At 48.2% G+C, this 22,738-nt stretch overlaps 1 protein-coding gene across 7 annotated transcripts in view; it reads right to left on the reverse strand.

Moving 5' to 3' along the window:
* The window catches only part of NRP1 (neuropilin 1), a 146,911-nt gene that overhangs the window by 29,192 nt on the left and 94,981 nt on the right, over positions 1–22,738 (reverse strand). For 5 of the 7 annotated variants that reach the window (XM_072955463.1, XM_072955458.1, XM_072955460.1 and 2 more), the window contains 4 exons: positions 15,735–16,066; positions 10,513–10,657; positions 6,600–6,704; positions 2,398–2,457 (listed from right to left, as the gene is read on the reverse strand). In XM_072955463.1, the coding sequence (XP_072811564.1) occupies positions 2,398–2,457; positions 6,600–6,704; positions 10,513–10,657; positions 15,735–16,066 (642 nt within the window). The remainder of the gene's footprint in view (positions 1–2,397; positions 2,458–6,599; positions 6,705–10,512; positions 10,658–15,734; positions 16,067–22,738) is intronic. The other 2 variants (XM_072955462.1, XM_072955461.1) reach the window with 1 other exon arrangement.

The raw sequence follows: 22,738 nt of genomic DNA on the forward strand, positions 1-22,738 counted from the left end.
CCAGGAGGGGACGATGAACAGAACTCCTTCAAGCTCACACAGTTCCCTATCCACAGAAGAAGACTTACAGAGCCAGATTCATGACTCAGACAAGGGAAAAACAGAAACCAAGGTGATTCGTAAAGGGCTCTGGGTTGACTGTGGACCAGACCACCCCAGTCAGTAAGCCCTGTGGCTTTGTAACAGAGAAGAACCAACCTGGCCCCACCCTGGACCTGCGCCTTCGGCTCTAACCCTGTGCTCTGGGCTCAGTCACGCTGGTTCTGCACCTTTTGGAAAAGGATGTCCCCTAGAGCCTGAAATGCACAAAAGAGCCCATTCTCAAGGCCCTGACCTTTAAAAACAAAACACTTTTCTATTCACATAGAGATAAAAAGTTGCAGAACAGAAAATAACAATTGTCTTGTTGGAGGTTTATAGGAACATTGTGACCTGCCCCACGTGGGCAGCTATGAGAACAAAGAATTCCGACACCAAGAAATTTGCAACAACCAACCACACCCCCTTCCCTTTTAGTATAAAAAGAGCCTGGATTCTGACTCAGGCAAGATGGTTCTTTGAGACACTAGTCTGCTGGCTTTCGGAATAAAGTCACTATTCCTTGCTCCAACATCTCATCTCTTGACTTATTGGCCTGTTGTACAAACTTGGACTCAGTAACAGTGTGAGGGAACTTGTTCAGATGGTGGTACAAGGGGTCTCACTGGTTCATGATTTGTACACCTGCCCTCTGACCACAAGACACCCTAAAAGAAGACTGTCTGCCCTGGAGCTCATCTCTGAAGCCATCACACCAATGGCCTTGAGCTCATGGCCAAACCGCAAGTTCGCGGTCATTCCTGCTCTGATAACGTGGACCTCCAACACTGGGGCAGACTCATCCCATGTACCTTTCCATTCTCCCCAAGGCTATTGTCCACATTCGTATTTTTAATGATCCCTAGCTTTTCAGACAAGAAGAAGAGAGGTGAGATCAAACAGGCTAGCTGGCAACTTCCTCGCGGGTATAATTAACTCTCCGGCAAGAGGGAAAAATCAGAGCAACAGTTAAAATGTTTGCTGCATTCTTAAGAACATCACTTGTCCACCTCACCCCTCTTCCCTCTTCCAGAAAATCCTTGAAAGCCCACTGGCGGCGGCCCCACAGAAAACCACCCTGATGGGGCCGAGGATGAAAAGGAACCCAGGAATTTCCTACGGGGAAGATCGGAAGCAAGAGGCAGCCTCACTCAGGAGGGAGGCAGGGCCGCAGCCAGTCCCTGAAGGCCGCGTTGCATAAGCTGAGAAGATGCGGGTAGGACCCCTGTGTTGTTGGGATTCAGGTGAATCTTGGTTTCAACTTCGGTGTCTGGGGTGCCTGACTGAGCTGGTGTTGCAGGGAAGCCGTCACCCCCAGCCCACCGTGGGGAAACTGGGGTGAAGCTGGACTGATGGCAGGCTAGCTCTGCAGTGCATTTAATCAGAGCGCCAGGGACAGTGCCCTTGAAGGAAGTGTGCTGATTAGAGTGGCCCTTCCCACTTTCTGCCAGCTGGGGAGGGTCTCCCGCTGAGGCAGCACTGATGGGCACCACATGCCCCGGGAACAAGGGGCGGGGAGGCCCTGGCTGAGCGGCGTCAAGAGAGGAAATGGGAGAAGCTGGCGAGCTGCCCTGGTCACCTCACTCTAATGATTAACTTGAAAGTAGGTAAAGCCTCTGACTGCTTAGACGGACTGCTTCCCCTCGGGTGTGTCCGTGGGGAAGACCTTCCAAAAATACTAACGAAACACAAAACAGAGTGGCGGGGAGGCCAGCGATCCCCTGCGGCTGGGCCCTGAGGACAGCAAACCAGGGGCTTTAGAAGCCACCAGGGGCTTCTGTTGACAAAAGGATGCGGAGATGCCCCTTGGGTGGGGGCTCCCCTCCCGGGCGGCGCCAGCCTTGCCTCCACGCACCCCGGCTCGTGGCTCGCCCACTGGAAACGCGGCTGTACAAGTGCCAACTGTGTGGCAGGCAAAACTGACAAACCCCGCCTGTCTCGGCTCGCAGAGTGGCGGTGAAAATAAATAGTCAGGCGGCTGCCTGGGAGATTTCCTTCCCCCGAGTTTGCAAACACATTCCATGTCCTAGATGTGCTGCGTTTAAACAAAGTATGTTCCTTAGTGCCTGCCGTCGGGAGCGGGGACTGTCACCATTTGGCAGTTACTAATGGAGGAAATCAAGAAACCTCACTCCCGGCTGCACGTGCACGTGGATGGGAGGGAAGCAGTGTTTATGGCTCGTGCTCGGGGACCAGATGCTGGTGGCATCTCTGCTAGGACTTTGAGGCAAACGGAAACTGAGAACCAAGCAAGGCGCTATGTCTGGGTGGAGGGGAGGCATGCGTGAAATCTGCCACGTTTTCTCTTGCGTTTGATACCTGGCTGTAGGGTGCTGTCTATCATGGTTGGCTTTTCTGTGGTCAGCACAGTGGTACCACCTGAAATACAAAAACAGCAACACACGGAGATGAGAAAGGGACAACATCGCGGGCCGCGGGCAGTAGAGAGACACCACACGCTTACAGTCATCGGTCAGGGGCAAACAGTTCCCTTCAATAATCCTTCCTTTAATTCCAGCTGGAGTTAACTGTCCCACTTAAATTTTGCTCACCACAGCAAAAAGTTCTAATAAGCCACTAGTTTTCACTCAACACATTTACTCATAAAGCACCCAGGCGGTATGGAGGGTTCCAGATTTCCTTCTGAGGGCATTCCCTGACTCCCAGAGTGAAGGATGCTCGCAACAGAACAGTGAAAGGCAAAGGCCATGCTCCCAATATCATTAGTGACTCGGACATTCAACTTGACCTAGACCTCTAAGCTTGCAGTAGCTTCCCAAGGTTTCAGATGTGTGCCTTCGTGGGGGTTGCAAGGCTGGTCTCCACAAACTATTTTAAAAACTGAAGGTTTAAAGCAGATGACAGTGATTCCTCCTTTCTTTTGCTGCCAAAGCTGTTTGTTTTTCCCAAGGACGAGTATTGCACCCAGTCTGCGGATCAGAGAAGCTGCAGAAAAAGGAGGAGGGAGACACATTTCTTCACAGTCCCAAGGAGCTGGGAGGCCGTGCAAACAAAGCCCCGGACACTGTGAACCGCAGTTGGTCGAGGTGGACTGGAGCTCCCGGTCCGGGCGCCACGCGGAAGCTTGCCTTCGCCCTCTTAGCTTTGCTGTCTTAGCTCGGCCACTTCTCCCTCTTCATCATGAGACTTCTGATTTAAAGCACTGTTCTTCAAATTCAAAGAATCACCTGGATGCTTGTTGGAGAAACTGGTTTGCTGTTTATTCCTTAGGTGCTGGAGGAGGAAGCCGTTTCTCCTCCTGTGTGTCTGCCTGGCATTCAGGGCTGGAGATCATCTATTTGCTTTCCCAAGACAGAAGGCCCTGGGCAGACTCAGGGGAAGGGCGTGAATGAGCTCGTGAAACCGCGGGAGTTTGAGGGGCTTACACGGTGCCACTGTAACCATCCAGTAGCATCACACAGTAAAGCTTGTGACCATCTCGATCCTGGCCGAGCCCTGGTCCTATCCTGAAGCTCCCACGGATCAGAAATCACCCAGATCTTGAATCGGAGAGCCGTAAAATGGTGCTCTGGGGACAGCCTGCAGAGTCCTGTGCTAGTCACCTGCGACATGGTGTCAGGTGACCCCAGCGAATACGCCGGGTGGGCAGTCACACGTGTGCGTGTCCTCAGCGAGGCCGGCACCAGGAGATGGAAGTACGTGTATTGTGGGTTAAGAAGGTGAGTGTGTAATGGCAGGACTGGAGGGAATCCAGGACACGCTAGCATTCTGTTCCCCGCGGTCTCAGAGGAGAAAGACTCAAGGTGAAAATTCACTTCTGAAAAACGATACGCGTTGTCAGTTTTGTTAGAAGCCAAATCCCGCTGTTGGGCACACGCAGATCCACCGTGAAGTTTGGCCCCCTGGTGCCTTTGAAGACAACTGTATCACCCAACGGCTTCAAAGGCGTTTGCCAGCGAGTCACTTCCAGGGCGACTTTTTGCCTTGGCAAGCCGGCAGTGGAGAGCGAAAAGCTCGCCTCACTCCCAGGCGTCGGGCCAGTCCACCCGGACCCCAGCACTGCAGGTGGTGAGCGGCCTGCTACAGTTCTTCTCTCCCACGACATTCAAATGGGTCAGCCCCAGAGGAGACACGGAAGTGACACCCTCCGTGTTAAGGAACCAAAGCCCGCTTAAGAGGACAGCGAGCCCAGTTTCCAGGTTCACCCCTTTGGGGCTAAAGGGAGACCGCTTTTAGTTTGGTTTCAGGACATCGAACGCTCTCGGTCTGCAGCCGGGACAGGAGGCGCAGGGAGGGTGCAGGCTGGCGTGTGAGCCCAGGAGGTGAGATGCTCACACCTGGGCTAGGGGAGGCCAGGCTGCTTGCCACCACCAGCACGTGAGCACACCCTGCTTCAGAGAAGATGGACACAGGGCTTCCCAGAGCAAGATGAGCTTTGAAAAAAGGACAAACTGGCCACAGCCCAGGAATCGAATTTGAGGCGTGAGAGCACCTTCTAAAATCACATCTTCCTGATGGGAGGTGTCGGGGGGTGTTATCAGCACCCCTAGAAGTTTTTAATAGATGCTCGTGTTGATGGAATAATTGAGACACCTGTGATGGCCTGAGAACATGGCTCTTGTTTGGCCACAGTAATTACAATGCATTTTTTTCTCTCTACCCAATAAACAGTCATAAACACTGTGGATAAACGCTAACCTTGTACTTTTAAAGGGCTGTCAGTGTCTCCCATCGAAATGGCCCATTTTCTGTGGTCTGAAACTCGCTACCACACACAGTTTCCTCCAGGTTAACACACTTGCCCCATTTCATTCAAAGGCTTGGGTTTCAATTGATTCAGCCATGAACTGATGTAGAAATGAGGAGGCTGGTGTTTTGAGGTGGGGAGGCCGCCTGAGGCCCTGTCTCTGATCAGCACTAAGTGACCGCTGCCAGGTTTATGAAAGTGAGAGCGTCTCCTCAGGAGGGTGACTGGACAGAGGACTCTGCTGGCCGTGGCCATTCCTTTTTATGAAGAATTTCACTACGGACATGTGACCGGCTTTGCAAAAAGCCTGAGGTCTGTGGAGTGTTTAATGGAGCAGCCCTGGGAAGGTTCCGGAGGACCTGCCTCTCAGACTGGGCCTCTGCTTTCAACATCAGCTGCCCGGTTTTCAGCTGGAGCGCGACATCTTACAGAGGAAAGGGCTCAGCATTAATCAGAGTAATTTCGGTGGCTTGCGGCTACTTACAGACAAGATTTGTTTTCAAAAGCCCACAGCCGTGAAATGTTTATTGGCCATGGACTGTGAGGGATTATTCTGGAAATTCGGAGGGAGAGAGACTTAGGAGGTGGGGTTGACTTATTTATTTAGGGGGAGGCGATTAGGTTTATTTATTTGCTTATTTTTCAGTGGAGGTGCTGGGGACTGAACCCAGGACCTCTCGCACGCTAAGCAGGCAGTCTACCACGGAGCTGTGCCCCCACCCCGTGGAGGGGGGTTTTGCACGCAAGCCCAGGTCATGAGCTAGGTTTCACCCCGTTCCATCTCAGAGCTCTCTCGCTCCTTCAGCGGAGAGCTTGGAAGTGACTGGAAGTGTACCGTGGGACGCTTCCTTCCAGATTTTACATGAGCACGTTAGCCAGTGCCTGGCGTCATCATAAAGTTACCCGGAAACTAATTACGTGGCTACTCTGAATCTCTTCTGGGTGAAAATACAGACCTGCACCCAAGGCTCATGTTTAATGTAAAATGAGAGTCAGATGCTCTAAGAAACTGAGTTTGGACCTGGGTAGCAGGTAAGGTCCCCCAGTGCCTTTGGCCACAACAGCGTGAGAGTCCGAGTGCCTTGGCCAGTTTCCAAATGGTGCAACCCCACCTCCCCAACCACCTGACGCTTCCTCTGCTGGTCCAGGTGGAAGCAAAGGTCACGTTCTAGCTTTTAGGGTTTTAGAATGTTATAAAGGAATCCTCTGAATGAATCTGTGAGGCACTGGGCACATGCCATCCGTGATGTATTTGCGAGGGGAGACGTGAACTGATGACTCAGTCTGCCTTTATCCTAGTGTAACGTGATTTACCAAATCCTATCTTAAAAGCTGCATTTTCAATATAAGCCGGATTTCATCAATTAGTTGGACAAAGGATACACTCCAAAGATTTTATCCCTGCTGGGGAAGAAAAAAGAAACCTCCCCTGGGGTGCGGTTATGTTTGGGCGGTGTGCGTGTTAGTGGGGGTGGGCTGGGGTTGAAGATGAGAATCACTTTATGTGACATTTAGCCTTGGAGAAATTCTTATGCAAGGAAGACAGCCCCGGTCTTTGGCTCTGAACATGGTAAAATGATTATTTTGAATGGCTGTGGTGGTGAAGGACAACTTGTTGACAGGATGTTGGGGGATGGAGGTGCCCATGGCTTGGCAGGGCTGCCTCCCCTGCGGTACCCTGATGCCTATGAGGATTCAGGCAAACACACACACACACACACACACACACACACACACACACACATTCACTAGCATGTCTCAAGCGCGACAGATCTGAAATGGCAGGGCAATGGGATGAAGATGGTTTCTGCACCTGTGAGCTGGAAGTCATCACCTGTTCCACTGTGGCAGCTGGTCTGGTCGTCATCACATTCGTCCACCAGGTTCCCATTGGGGGTGGTCGGTCCAGCTGTAGGCGCTGAAACAACACGCAAAGGTCATTTTCTCACACGTCTGAAATGGACTCCCCCACCCTGGGCCGCTGACTCTGTTAACGCTTTTGCAGAAAACTCTAATCTGTGGTGAACAGGCAGGAGCGTGGTTTGCCTCCCCTTCAGGAGAGAAATACACTTGGATTTTGCAGAATGCCCTGGGGACCACTCTGTTTGGGTATTTGATCCCTCGCTCCTTAGCAGAGCTGGCTGCCTTCACCTTGTACGAACTGTTATCTCCTTACACATCCTTTGTCTGGAAAGCTCTTGAATTCTCACTGGTTATTTATTCATGACCCTGGAGCTGGGAACTTTGATGGCAGAGATTTTGCTTGAACTGTTTTTCCTTTCACTTTCAAGGCGCTAGAGAACTCAGGTGTCATGACTTTTTTTACATTCTTGGTGTTTACTAAGTTTGCTAAGTTTATACTTTTTGTATGTATTTTTTTTTGCCCCAAAAGGGGAGTCTCAGCATTCACTTTTAGTACAATATTGTCCATCCTTCCGTCCTTCCTCCCTCCCTCCCTTCCTTTTCTTTCTCTTTCCCTCTCTTTCCGTCTTTTTTCTTTCCTTCCTTTCTCTCTTTCTTTCCCTTCCTTCCTTCTTTCCTTCCTTCCTTCCTCCCTCCCTCTCTTTCTTTCTTCCTTCCTTCCTTTCTTTTCTTTTCTTTCTTCCTTTTTCCCTTCCTTCCTTCCATCCTTCCTTCCTCTCTCTCTCTCTCTCTTTCTCGTCACTCCATTTCCCTGTGAGCCAGCTTCTCTGCTGGCAGTCCCTCCAGAGCAGGTGTCTGGGAGATCCCTGAGGTCACTGTTACCTGAACTCCCAGCAAGACTGCATTCCAGTGTTGGCCGCTGTTCCTACATCTTTGAGTTTGTGGTTGAAATGTAGCCAACGTTAATCAGAGACCGCTTTTGAAGGGCTTGCAATTTAGTTCCGTCTACTTTTTTTTTCTCTCAGCCTGTTACTCATTTTTGCAGTCTGTTTAATATTCCACCGTGTTCAGCATTACCTTTCACTTTATAAGACCTGAGATAATGTACAGTTCTCCTGACGTCTGAGAGCCGGACAAGATGCTGGGAGTGAGGGGGCTGCTCTCTAAGGGCTTCTGGCCAGTCAGGAATGTGCTGCTAACAGCTGCTTTCTCAATAAAAATTACACTGTTTGTTACTGTGCTTAAGTTCTGAGCAGAGTTATAATCTAGATAGATATACAATATATAATAAGGTAGAATATGTTTATAATGTATAAGTAACTATATTACATAGAAACATAGTTTCAACTTCTTCAGCTGCCCCAGAACACACACCAGTCATAAGTAAGGAATCACCCCGCCCAGAGAAGGTGCGCAGCGTTAGGTGCACAGTCTGCGCTTTGCAAAGTGCGCGCACACACGTGCTGGCCGCTCCTTGGCGCCACCACTGACTCAACAGAATCCTCTCTGGCGACCCGGATGCTTGCCTTTGCTAAGCTGCCCCGACTCCTGGTAACGTGCCCCTTTTAAACTCTCTATTCATCTTGCTGATTTTTCTACATTCCTTATGGTATTTATAGAGGAAGAATTTTTTTGCCTTGGAAGCGGCCCTGGGGTAGTATCTGGATTAAATTGAAAAAAAAATAGAAAGTCATTTTTATGCCCCAATTTTACTACTTGAGAATTTTTCCTTTCTAAGGTTCTCTAATGGTTTCTTCAATAAGAGTGCCAGCCCCAAATCAGAGGGGCATGCGTGGATGGCTGGGTGGTACCTCAACTTCTTTCTTCCTTTCTTCCTTCCTTTCTTTCTCTTCCTTTCTTTCTTTCTTTTTCTTTCTGTCTTTCTTTCCATCCTTCCTTCCTTCCTTCTTTTCTTTCTTTTATATATATATTTTTCTTAAGTACCTTTCACCAGTCTGTCTCACTTTCGGTTTATTTATTTATTTTGTTTGTTGTTAATGGAGGTGCCAGGGATAGAACCCAGGACCTTGTGCACGCTAAGCACACACTCCACCTCTGAGCTGTACCCTCCCCCCACAACCTCTTTCTCTGTCCCTTTAAGTCCCTCCTACAGAATGAGGTCCGCAGTCGGTATTTAACAAGGGACTGTTAATCATTTTAAGGAAGAAGAAAAACACTCCCTTTCACCACTGGTGTTAGAAAGCTTTGACAAGACTTTCCCCGGATGTGGCTTTCTCACGTGGCTCAAGCGACTTCCCCACTCGTGTGAGTGCTTTCAAACATCTGCAGAAAATCTCTTCACCACAACTTCCACTCACCACAGGGCTGACACTGGCAAACTGCCACCAGGCTCTGACTTTTCAACCAGCCATCCAGCCCACCCCCTAAGTCACTGCTACTTTCCAGAACCCAGACTGGAGACCTGCACCAGGCCCCTCTTTTCAGAGGACCACTTCTCAGTGAGCTGGACTGACTGTCCATCTCAGTGAACGGGACAAGTTTCAGTGAGTTGTACGAATTGCGGTTGGTTCAGTCTGCCTGTGCCTTCTTTTTCTTGGCATCTTTGCCGAGAGTCCTGGCACATGGCCTTTCTTGGCTCTTGGCCTGTGTTGATAGTGACTGGATAATTCAGAGGTCAGGACAGGACTACAGATATGGAAACAACTGCACAGTAAAGAATGGGAGATAATGGCTGGCTTTTCAGTGAACACGTAGGGAAGCAAGATGAATTGTTCACCAGTTTGGTGATTTACAGCCTAAGATTCTTTAGTGCCTAAGACACGTTTTATGATATTTAATGTGCTCAGGAATGTAATTCTATTTGGGTAGCTCAACACACAAATAATTTGGAAAGCACAAGAAGGTGATATTCAAAAAGCATCCTTCCAGACAACTCTGAGCATGTTCCATTGATTAACATCTGGGAACCAACAACAGCCACTCTCTGAGCTAACCTGAAGGAAGACCTTTATGGGGATGGAAAAGTTGGTATAAGGTTACTCATGTTTGCCCAAATCAAAGGCAGATGGGAATTCCAATGCACAAAAGCATTAAATAGTACACGAAGCAACCATCGTTATCATTTTTGCAAACATTCATTTCATTCACTATGTGATTAAAAATGCAGAGCACGGTGCAATCCTGAGGTCAGTGTGAGAACACAGCTTCTCCTTGACATGGCCTTCCTATGATCATGCAAGTTCATGCCTTAACGTCTTCACACAGACCTCGGTGTATTGGCACGAACGCTATCTCATGTAAAGTTTTGTTTCCCTGCAGCTGCCAAGATAATGTCTTGGTATTTCGGTCTGTCAAATGCTGCTTCCTGCTAGTATCTGCTGGTAGTCAGCACAGTAGATGGAAACGTGGACCCGACACAGATCTCTAAACGACGCCAAGAGAGTCAAGGAATCTGTGGTTGCCAGGGGTTGAGGGAGGTGCAGGGAGGGGACCGCTTACTGGGTAGGGGGCTTTACTTTGGAGGGAGGGAAATGTTTTGGAGCTAGAAACAGGTGTTAGCTGCATAAATAATGGTCAGTGTACTAAATGCCACTGAACCGTTCATTTCAGTGGTGAGTTTTATGCCATGCGAATTTCACCTCGATACGTCATTTTCAATAAAAGTCAAAGATGACCCCACAGAGTCTGAGGCCCACCAAGCAAACAAGCAAGACAAAAGTGGGGGGGGGGCACGGTTTCACGCGGGATGAGACGCCAAGCCCCCAAGACTGGCAGGCACGGGAGACCCAAGGTCACCCGGGGAAAGGCAGCAACTGGCAGCAGCACCATCGGGACGCAAAAGCGTGAAAAGGAAAGAAGACGTCTGGGGAGGCAGAGGGGCCCTAGAAAGAAAGCACGGCTACCTTCCAGCTCGCAGCCCAGCAGCTCCATCCTGAGCCCGAGCCCACCGTGGGTGGCTCTCTCCGGGTAGATCCTGACGAACCGCGTGGAGAGTGGCGGGAACGTCCGCAGCTCGGGCGTGTCGTAGTTGTTGTTTCCCTCAAATGACTGCGAAGGACAGAGAACGGCGGGTGTCAACAAAACCTCCCCTTCAGCACAAGAGTTCCTCCTTTAGGACACTTCACGGGCTGAGAAATGGGGCTCATTCCCCCCGCTTTGTGAACGGCTGGCATGCCCCTCATAAATAAGAGAAAAAAACAATTAAACCTTCTCTAGGAAATGACAGCTGCCGTTTCTCAGAGTCTAGAGGACACACCATGGCTATATACCAGAAGTGGAGGGTTTAATGAGACACATTTTTATTTATTATTATTACTTTAACCTTTTTATTCTTTTTTGGGGGGAGGAGGTAATTAGGTCATTTATTTATTTAAATGGAGGGACTGGGGACTGAACTCAGGACCTCACGCATGCTAAGCATGTGCTCTACTACTGAGCTGTAACTCTCCCCACTTAGAAGTAACACTTTTACCACTTCCTTGAGATGGAGGAAGTTAACTCAGGAAGAGAGCTTGCCATTTTTTGGAGCGGATAATAGACACCCCATTTCCAATAACTACCCCCAACTGTGTTCTCTTAAATGAGTGGGTCCTTGTCTTTGCTAAAACTTGGTCTTCCAGAAGAGCGAGGAGTCACATTCCCGAAGAAGGAGACAATCAACTGGGTATCATGCAACTCAAGAACCTGGGGCAGTGCAACCCGCTGAACTGCTGTTTGCTCAAGCAGTACCAGCACCCGGAGGCTCCTGCAGATAAAAGGCCTCATCTCAGGAAGGTAAGAGGGTCCCGACCGCTGAGTGATGTTCCGATGGCCGGCTGCCCTGCAGTGAGTGGGCATCTCTTGGTGAAGACACACTTCAGGAGCCCGGCTGTTCTGGCCTTGCTGCCCCCGGATTATTTTATGTCCCTTTTTACATTGACAGGCAGGCCCTTGAGTGGCATGACTGGGCCAGTCTCCTTTTTCCAGAGATGGATGAGCCTCCCTGCATCCTCTTCTCCCAACATCACTCCTAACTCTGTCCAGAATGGGAAGAGGCTGAGCAGGATCACAAAATCAACCTGCCTCATGGCTGGGAGCATCCCTGCTGAGATCAGACGTCCCGTGGTGTGAACCGGTGCAAGGCACTGTTCTAAGTGCTTAGATGGCCCTAGCTCACTCAATCCTCAGGACAACTCCAGGAGGCAGGTTCTATGATTACCTTCCTTTTCCAGGCAAGGCAGAGAGGCCATGGAATTGCGACCTGGTGGTCTCACCTGGCCCCTTCTCCACGCTGCCCTGAGAAACAATCCAGTCCCATCTCCTCATTTTAACAGATGACCACACTCGGGTCCGGGACACTGAGGCCCATTCCCACAGCCACACATTCCATTTGATTGCTTTTTCTTTAAATGGATTGCAGCTTGGGCTTCCAAACCTGAAAGTTCACATTGAGCGTTGCAGGGTGGAGGGGCAGCCCAAAGCCATGTCCAGCAGGGGTGGGACCCACGCCCAAGAAATAGGGTCTTTGGTCAAGCTGAGTCACGACATCACACACCAGCCAAAGAGGCCATCATTTGGTGGTGGAAATATTTTGGCCAAACAGGGGGACACACGAAAAAGAAGACAGATCAGGAAGGATGTGCTGCAGTCAGAGGTTTTCTGAGTTCTAGAAGTAAACTGATTGGCTTTTTCCAACTCAGCAAATCCTCCAGGAATCTACAGGTATGGAGCTAATATACACCTGCTTCTCTCGGTTAATGTTTCTTTCTATCATTTTCAAGGGCAAATTCATTACTGGGGCCCCGTACTCTTGACAGACCTGCAGTGGCTGCTGGTAATTGAGAATCTGACGTCCATCACTGTCAGGCCCAATTAAGTGTCGTCAGTAAGACACTAACAATGAAAACAGCGTGACGACACGTGGGAGTTCCGTCTCCATTAGTGTAACCCCAGCGATCACAGGAGAAAAGCACTTGTATCTTTGGAATCCCACACTCTGCTACCTTTTCTTTAAATTCAAGTGCAGTTGATTTCCAATGTGGTGTCGGTTTCAGGTGTGCAGCTCAGTGATTCAGTTACACACACAAATATATTCTTTTTCAGATTCTTTTCCACGATAGGTTATTACAAGACATTGAATGCAGTTGCCTGTGCTACACAGTAGCTCCTTGTTGTTTGTCTGTTTTATATTCTTCTGCTTTTAACTTGAGCGAAGAGTTAGCACGATGTACCTACGTCATAAGGGCTGTCAGTGGGGAGGTGGGAAGAGGGTCGGCAGGGAGGGGCCGCATGGAGCTGGGCTGAGTCTGCTGATGTAAGGTTGCTGATAAAATACTTTTGTGTCCTTTCACGAGTCATGCTTTAGGAGAAGAGGATTTCGAGTATTTCGATGGATCTGCCCCCGAAAGGTCTAGTTGATTCAGACCCTGATAGTCCACCACACACTAGTTAAGGGTAGGGAGTAAGAAGGGGACATAGAGGTTTTTAAATCCATCAAAGTGCTTTTCTGTATAGCAAAACAGAGTGCTCCTTTTGTGGTTCAGTAATGGTACCTAAAGTAGGTAACCTTCATTTGCAAGTTCAAACACAGTAAGTTTTAAACGTCTGTGTGCCATTTAGAAATCTGTATGGCTCTGAAATGGAAGGTCTCCCCAGCTCCCTTTTCCATCTTGGAGATTTTAGTCCGGGGGCTGGCCACGTTAGGAATCCCAGATCAGGCACCATGTAAACAACTTAAAAGCTTTTATGGTTTAAATACACAGGAAGATGATAATGATGGATAAAATCACATTTTGGGAATAAAATCTAACACATGCAGCCAATCTTGAATGGAGCTTGTGGTTAAAATGGAAAGCGGTGTGTTGGCTTCTATCCGCCACATCCTAACAAGGAGCGACAGCTCTGGACTTGACTGCAGATGAGAGGATTAAGACGACAAAGGCCGGAAGCAGGCGACGCATCCCATCCAAGGCATATGGTAATTTGTTTTCTTTCCCTCTCAGGACCCTACACAACAGCACACACAGCCGTGCGTCAGTGGCTCTGGGAAGTTGTTGATATGCAGCAAATTCACACTTGGTGATAAAACCGCAGGGCTCCCGCCTCCTTCAAAAAGACCGGCTCTTAGGGGAACTCCAGTTTCTGATGTTTATTTGACTTTTTCTTCCACCAAAACAAGAGAGGTTGACATAAAAGGGGAAAACGAAATGGACACAAGAAAGAAAGGAGCTGCGCACAGATTAAGGAAAACACTGTAAAGGCTTTAGAAACCACAAGTTAGAGGGAGGGGTTGTTACATTTCCAACAGCATCGTCCCCCTTGGTGGCCCGCAGGCACACAGCCCGTGGGGACCGGCGGTCTCGGCAGAGCACCTGACATCTGGGCAGGGTGGGAGCTGGCTGCAGGGACCGGCTTCGCTGCCTGCCTGCAAAGCCTTTGGCCCAAGACACTGTATTAAGTTATATTCCCACACTCACTCAGAGTGGGAGCGAGGACAGCGTTCCCGCCAATGAGCTGAATCTTCTTGCAGAAGGAGTAGGTCCTTGGCAAAGCAGGACAGAAAGGCCACAGTTGGGACCCAAGGCCAGTTGTGCTGAGGCGAGAGGAATCAGCAGTGAAATGCAACTCCCACCTAGGGGTCTGCACACAGAGCTGCTAGGCTGGGGGCTGCTCCTTCTTTTACTCTCAAAGCAGTTGCCGGGCCACCCAGCACACCCCGGTGTCCGTTCCTTGTTGGCGTCGTGTGCTTAGGAAATGCAAAGACATTTCAGCATCGGCCTTAGTAAAGCAATCACTGAAGAATACCTATTGCTTTAAAAAAAGATTAAACCACGTGTTCTGGTGAAGCTTGGAATATTTCTTTTTTTCACTAGTTCATCAAGGGCCAACTGCATTTTAAAAGGTCCCAATGCATACAAAATTGACTTAAGCATTATTCACGAGAGCCAAAAGTTACAAGCAATGAGACTGTCCATCAGTGGACGAATAGACACACAACACGTGGTCTGTACATACCATGGGATTATGTATGTTCCTGAAAAGGATCGGAATTCTGACACAGGCTACCACACGGATGAACCCTGAGAACACTGTGCCAAGTAAAATAAGCCCGTCAGAAAAGAAGAAATATTGTATGATTCCCCTTCCATGAGGCTCCCAGAAGCCTCAAATTCACAGAAACAGAAAGTACAATAGTGGCTGCCAGGGACTGGGGGTGCGGCGGATGGAAAGTTATTGCTTAATGGGGACAGAGTTTCAGTTGTGCAAGATGAGGAGGCCCTGGAGGAGGACCGCATAGTAGCGTGAATGCACATAACACGACTGAGCCATCCGCTTGGAAGGGTTAAGACGGCAAATTTTCTTTTACTGTCTTTCGGCACAATTATGAAACTTCTGAAAACCGTAAAGCGCCATAGAATTGAAAGACGCATTCAATTAAAAAATAACAATAAAGGGGAAGGTATAGTTCAGGAGGTAGAGTGCATGCTTAGCATGCAGGAGGGCCTGGGTTCAATACCCGGTACCTCCTCTAAAAATAAATGCATAAATAAACCTAATTATCTCCCCCCTTAAACAAAAAATTAAAATAAATAAATAAAATAAAATAAACAATAAAAAGGTAAAAAATAAAATAATTTAAAAAAAGACAACTTAATCGAGGGATGAGGGAGACAAGGGCACTGGGGGTAGGTGCTTATTGAGAGATCAGCCTCCAAGGGCAGATTCTGAGTTCCTTCTGGGTTGCCTGGGGGTCCCCCGGCCCCACCCTCCCAGCTGTTCTGTCCTCTTAAGTGTCCGGCCAGCAGCTGGTCACTAAGGGAGGGAAAGGTGGCCGGCAACACGATTCTGCCCTCTTTTGTCCCAGACGTGGTTTCCGCATCCCATTCCTGTCTCCCTTGGAGTCGGCCCGGAAAGACTCCATCACACGCCCCTACAGGTCTCACGGCTTCAGGAAATGGGAAGCCGCTTCCCCAGGAAGAGGTCCGGTCCTCGAGTGGAGTCAAGACGGCGAGGGAGGGTCTCTTCCTGCCCCGCCCTGGCCCCACCCCCACTGGCACAGGCCCCGCCGCGCCCCAGCCTCCGCCCACCACCCTGCCCAGCCCCGCCCAATCCCACCCAGGACCCGCCTCTGCCCCGCCCACCTCACCTTGGGCTTGTGCCGGCCCTCGTCCATCAGCATCTTCCAGTCTGAGCCGTTGTTGCTGTATCCGATCTTGAACTTCCGCATGAACACCTTGTTCTCTCGGTGCTTACCGCCCTGGATGATGACGCCCCGCACGATCTTCTCCTCCCCCAGGTCCACCTGGAGCCACTCGTTCACGTACGGGTGAGGGGCCGGGGGCAGCGCCCAGCCCGAGCGACTGGTCACCAGGCGGATGTTTTCAGGCATCCAGTTCCTTTCCCCTTGGTTGGATGCTGTGATCTGGGAGTCGGAAATAAGTCCGGACACCATCCCCAGCATTCCAGAGCAAGGATAGTCTAGAGGGGGAATGGAAGGGGCAACGTGAAATGATTTTCTAGGAGTCCCCATGCTTGGAAAGAGAACCCAACAAATTGACTAAAAGCATCATCTGTCCCCGGTTCTGTACCTCTGTCAATGTCTGGATTCTCTGGCATTAAACTGAAACTCCCCCCTTCTCTTCCTGTGCTCCCAGCCCCCCACTCACAGTCTGATAAAAGGAAATCTTCAATAAGAACATCCATTTCTCCCGGCCTGGGTTCTTCCAAGTTTAATGTCCAAGTATGGATGTTCAGTCCCTTTGGTGCCCAGAAGCTGTCCCGAGATCGAGCACAAGCCCTGCCCAGTGGAGGTTCACTTTACGCAGGGCTGGAGCTGTGCAAAGCGGCAGCTCCCACAGCAGGAAAGTTGCCAAAACAACAGTAAAAAGAAGATGAGGAGGAGGTGATGTGAAAGGAAGAGCTGGACTCAGCGGGAAGAGGAGGGAGGTCTGCCAGAGGAGGGAGGGCCTGCCAGAGGAGTGTTAAAGGAGGGGCCCATCCTCCCCTCACGTGTCCTCCCTACCCGTGTCCACCAGCAACAGAACTTTGCACAGGAAAGCCCATGCCACATGATGCTCCATGTTCAGACAGAAACCGTCCTTTCCTCTTGACACTGGATCTCCTTTCTCTTTTATTATTTACTTCTTTATTTTTAAGTTTTTTATCACAATTTTTTAAATTAATTTTTTTCCTAATTCTATTTTAATGGATGCAATCACCAACCATCAAGTTCCGGCCTGGTCATCCTGTCTTTCCCTGTGTTCCATTCCTGTTCTGCTACCAAACCCTGTAACATTTTCATTTAAAAAAGAAAGGGTGTCCTAGACCTGCCTTGCAGTCTCCATTTCTTCGGGCCTCATCTTGATCTGAACCCTCACGGCTACCCGGCCAGCCTCTCAAACTGTAGTGCTGAGCCAACAACACCCATGTCACTTCCCATGATTTTTTTTTCTTTTTTGGCCAATGTCATTCTCATCCTCAAAAATCTTCCATTGCTAAGGAAAATAAGCCAGACACCAAAGGGCAAATGTGGCATGATACCAGAGATACGAGGTACCGAGGACCGTCGAGTGCTTTCAGACCGGAAGCAGAAAGCTGGCTGCCAGGAGCTGGAGGCAGGGGAGGGTGGAGAGTTAGTGTTTCCTGGGGACCGAGTGTCAGTCTGGGATGACGCAAAGCTTGGAAGATGGATGGTGGTGGTGCACAGTAATGTGAACACAGTAGATGCAACTGGATTGTATCCTTGAAAATGGTTAGAGCAGCCCCTGTGGAGGACTGAGTGGAGGTTCCTCAAAGCTAGAAACACTTACCCTGTGACCCAGCAGTCCCACTCCCGGGCATATATCCAGAGGGAACTCTAATTCGAAAAGACACATGCACCCCAATGTTCACAGCAGCACTATTCACAACAGCCAAGACCTGGAAGCCACCTTAACGTCCGTGGACAGATCACTCGGTAAGGAAGCTGTGGTCGCCCACTGCTGGGCACCCTAAGGGAACAGCCACGCATCTCTGTCCGTCTTGGTCCTGTGGGCCCACCAGCCTTCTCCTCACATTTCCCGAGACCGAGTCCAAGGTGGCGGAGGGGTGGGACCACAAGCTCGCCTCTCCTCGCGACTGCAGCAAAACCGCAACCGAATGCTAAAAACCATCGAAGAAATAAAAGGCTAGAACCTAGCAAAGATCTTCTGCAACTGGAAACAAAAAGAGACAACCACAGCAGGAAGGTAGGAAGGGCGAGCTTGTGTTATAATTGGGCCCTGTTCCCCCTGGACGGGTGACTCACAAGCTGAAGATCTGTGAAGTCCCAGGGGCCCTCCCATAGGAGTGAGAGCTCTGAGCCCCACATCAGGCTCCCCAGCCTGGGTCCTGGCCCTGGGAAGAGAAGGAGACCCCGGGACATCTGGTTTTGAAGGCCAGAGGGGCTTGGTGCTGGGAGCCCCACGGGACTGGGGGAAACGGAGACTCCATTTGCTTGAGAAGCATACACGGAATCTCGTGTGTGCCAGGTCCAAGGGCAGAGGCAGTGATTTCACAGGAACCTGGGGCAGACCTGCGTGCTGGTTTTGGAAGGTCTCCTAGGGAGGTAGGGGATGGCCGAGACTCACCCAGGGGACATAAAAGCTGGTGTCAGACATTCCAAACATGTTCATCTACATGAGCTTTCCTGGAGGCTGACATCTTGATTGGATCATTAGCACTAAGACCCAGCCCCACCCAACAGCCTGTAGGGAAGCCTCAGGCCAAGCAACATACAGGGTGGGAACACAGCCCCACCCATCAGCAGACCTCCTGAGCCAACAAAGGCCTCTGGACACAGCCCTGCCCACCAGAGGTCCAGGACCAAGCCTCACCCAGCAGTGGGCAGGCACCGGCTCCTCCTGCCAGGAACCCTGCATAAGCCCCTAGTCCAGCCTCACCCACCAGGGAGCAGATATCAGGAAGAAGAAAACAATCCCAAAGCCTGTGGAAGGAATCCACAAACACAGGCCAGACTCTACACTGGGACCAGCTGGACCCTGGCCCTTGGGTGTCAAGAGAGGAAGTGTACTGCTCGGATGCATAGGGCGCCTCCCACAGAGGGCCACCTCTCCAATGTTGAGAAATGTAACTAACCTACCTGAAAATACAAATAGAAAGACAGACAATATGAGGTGGCAGAGGAAATTCTCCCAGGCCAAGGCATAAGATCAAGTCCCAGAAGAAGTAAGTGATGAGGAGACAGGCAATTTATCTGAGAAAGAGTTTAATGATGGTGAAGCTGTTCAGAGAACTCAAGAGGAGTATAGATGCACAGAGCAACGTTTTTAGCAGAGAGTTAGAAAATATAAAGAATATCCAAACAGAGCTGAAGAATAAAGAAGTTGTGGTATATTTACAATGGAATGCTACTCAGCCATAAAAAAGAACAAAATCATGCCATTTGCAGCAACATGGATGGACCTAAAGATTATCATACTAAGTGAAATAAATCAGACAGAGGAAGACAAATATATGATGTTACTTACATGTAGAATCTAAAAAAATGATACAAATGAACTTGTTTACAAAAAAGAAAGAGACTCACAGACATAGAAGACAATCTTATGGTTACCAAAGGGGAAAGGGAAAGTAGGGGAGGATAAATCAGGAGTTTGGGATTAACAGACACACACTACTATATATAAAATAGATAAACAATAAGGTCCTACTGTACAACACAGGGAGCTATAGTCAATATCTTGTAATAGAATAACTGATAATGGAAAAGAATCTGAAAAAGAATATAATACATGCATACATATAACTGAATCACTATGCTGTACACCAGAAACTAATACAACATTGTAAGTCAACTAGACTTCAATTAAAAAAAAGGAAAAAAAAAGGTTAGAACAGTAAATTCTGTTATGCATATTTCACCACAATTGGAAAAGAGAGAGATCTTTAAAATATTCCCATGGCGTTCCATTATTTACGGGACACTATAAAAAGTCTCTGTCTGGCTTTCAACACCCTCATTTTGGCTTCACCCTATTGATCCAGTTTTATTTCCTATTCCTGACAGTAATCCATTTCTTCCCATAAACCACGGAGATAATTCTCAGCAGTGCCTTTGCTCACAATGTCCCTGCTGCCCCTTTCCTCCTGGTGACAGAGGTAGGTTCAGTCCAGGCTTTAAAACCCAGCTTAGGGCATTTCATGAAAACCTCTCAAGGGACTCTGGCCTTCACCCTGAACTCTCCCTTCTCAGAAATTGGATGGCATGGTCCGGCAGCAGCACGGGGTTCAGCATGAAGCCGTCTCTCCAGGTTTCAAGATCGGGAGTCTTGTATCCATAACTAGATTATAAATTCCTCGAAAGCAATCAACCGCATCGTGGGGTCTTTTAACAGCTTCCCCAGCAGCCCAGGGAGCTTCTGAGCATAAGGAGGGTGGAGGGTATCAATCACTGACTGATTGGTGGCTTAACAATGAAACGTTCAACACTTCAATTATTCTCCTTTCAAAATCGGACGCCCCTGTGAAGGACACGCCAGGAAGGAGAATCTATTTTTCTTTGAAACAGCTCCATTCTGCATCAATCAAAATTTAGCCTAAAAATGTAACCATGCTAAGTGGGAGGTGTGTATCTAATGCAATTAAGTGACGTCCGTGTTGTCAGCTGACTCTTAAGAATGAGATACTCAGATACTTTCCACCTGAGTCTTACAGCTCAGATCATGTCATTTCTTTTTTTAAATTTTTTTTTTATTGAAGTGTAGTTGATTTACAGTGTTAGTTTCAGGTGCACAGCAAAGCAATTCAGTCATATGTATATATATACATACACACATATATTATCAGAATCTTTTCCACTATGACCTGTTACAAGAAATTAAATATAGTTCCCTGTGCTGTATAGTAGACCCTTGTTGTTTATCTATTTTCTATACAGGGGTGTGTATCTGTTAAATCTAAACTCCTAATTTAACCCTTCCCACTCTCCTTCTCCTTTGGTAACCATAGTTTGTTTTCTATGTCCGTGAGTCTATTTCTGGTTTGTAAATGGAATTTGTATCTTTTTTTAAGTTCCACATATAAGTGATGTCATACGATATTTATCTTTCTCTGTCTGACTTACTTCACTTAGTGTGATAATCTCTAAGTCCATCCATGTTGCTGCAAATAGCACTATTTTATTCTTTTTTGTGGCTGAGTATAAATTGTATAAATATACCACAACTACTTTATCCAGTCATCTGTTGATGGACATTTAGGTTGTTTCCATGTCTTGGCTATTGTAAATAGTGCTGCTATGAACATTGGGGTGCATGTATCTTTTCAAATTAAAGTTCCCTCTGGATATACACCCAGGAATGAGATTGCTGGATCATATGGTTAAGCCTATTTTCAGTTTTTTGAGGAATCTCCATACTGTTTTCCACAGTGGCTGCACTAAACTGCATTCCCACCAGCAGTGCAGGAGGGTTCCCTTTTCTCCACAGCCTCTCCAGCATTTATTACTTGTAGACTTTTTAATGATGGCCATTCTGACTGCTGTGAGGTGATACCACATTGTAGTTTTGATTTGCATTTCTCTGATAATTATAGATCATGTCATTTCTTTACTCAAAAATTCAGTTTCCGCTTGCCTAGGAATTATGCATCTACCTTCAACCGAGCTGCCCCGCCTTCCACACCAAGGCTTTGCAAGGCCCTTCCTCACCGAAGACCCTCCTCACTGAAGACCCTCCTCACCTTGGTGGTGGTGGTGTTTGGGGGCTTTCTCTCATTCTGCTCCCTCTACCAAAGAATTCCCCATCATTTTGCCCCTCCCACTATCTTAAAAATCATGACTGGTTTTCAGATTTTATGTTACATATTCATTTTTTCTGATCTCTCCAACTAGACATGGTTTTCCTTCTCTGGGACTCTTCCTAGCTTTCCACCTGCATTTCTCATATTTATTGACCAGATTCAGTTCCTCGGATTGCCATGTGCCTTCCCAGATTTTAAATTCTTTCAGTCACATTAGAACATTGTCTCCAAGTCCTAGTGCCCTGCTTTATACATGATGTTTGCTCCACAAATATTTGTTGAATGAATCAGCTTCTTAACACAATAAAAGCCAGCTGTCACCTCCCTCCTCCAGCACCCTTTCCTGTAATTCAGCCACAGTATTTGCTCCAGGCTGGGACCTGGAAACCAAGAATAAATTCAATGGGGATTTATAAAAAGATTTCCCCAAATGATTTTACCCCCAAATGGGTCTATGAAATGATCGTGTTAAAAATAGAAGTTACATTTTTGGGTCACTGTGGTCACACCTGTCTGATTCAAAATCAGCTTTTGTAAAGAAAATATTTAGTTGGTAATACGTACCAGATGAGAAAAACAATGAACTTGAATATTGTAAGGTGAGCAGAACCTTTACGGGATTAACGTCCCTTCTCCGATGCAGAGCTGGCTGGGGTGTGGTCCTCACCCCTACAGGCGTAGGGATGCATGGCCCCCATCCAGCCAACATATCATCTCTCCTGCAAGTCTGCCCCGTCCAATAACTACCAAGAGGGACCTCAATTAAGTAAAATACTAAGGCAACTTGATGTTGTGATTATTGAATTAAAAGGAGAACCAGGAAATTCAGAGTTCAGACTAATTCGTGTGGAGTCTTTATGAAGTTTACATCTTTTTTTTTGGTACAGTGTCATGAGATTAGGTTTGAGGAAGGGGCTAGAAATTTCCACCCTGTCTTCAAATGGCCTTGTCTCTGGATTTATGGGCACCTCACATTTGTGACGCTCTGAAAATGGCCTAGAACTTTCTCTCCTGTAACTGCTGATCAGGAGTAAAGCCAAGGCTACAGCTAACCCTTCAGTGTCCCATCGTCCCCCACATTCCTCTCCACCCCGCTCCTGCCCCCAAGGCCTTGAGCTTTCTAAGTGTTTAGAGCCTAAAACAATAAACAAGTCTGCCTCTAGGATAAAAATAAATAAAATTTTGGTGAGGAATCAGATGTCAGGTTTTACTTTCCAAAATGGACTCTGTTGTAAACAAGTAAAGTTTTTTTTCCCCTCCTTAGTTAGCCCTTTCCTAAATGCTTGTCATTTCATGGAAAATTGCTCAGGTGATTTTTTTTTTTCCTCCTTCAAAAGTCAATATTTTCCGTCTCTAAAAATAAGGATTGCT

This window comes from Vicugna pacos, chromosome 35 (assembly GCF_048564905.1).
Source record: "Vicugna pacos chromosome 35, VicPac4, whole genome shotgun sequence".
Lineage (NCBI taxonomy): Eukaryota > Metazoa > Chordata > Mammalia > Artiodactyla > Camelidae > Vicugna > Vicugna pacos.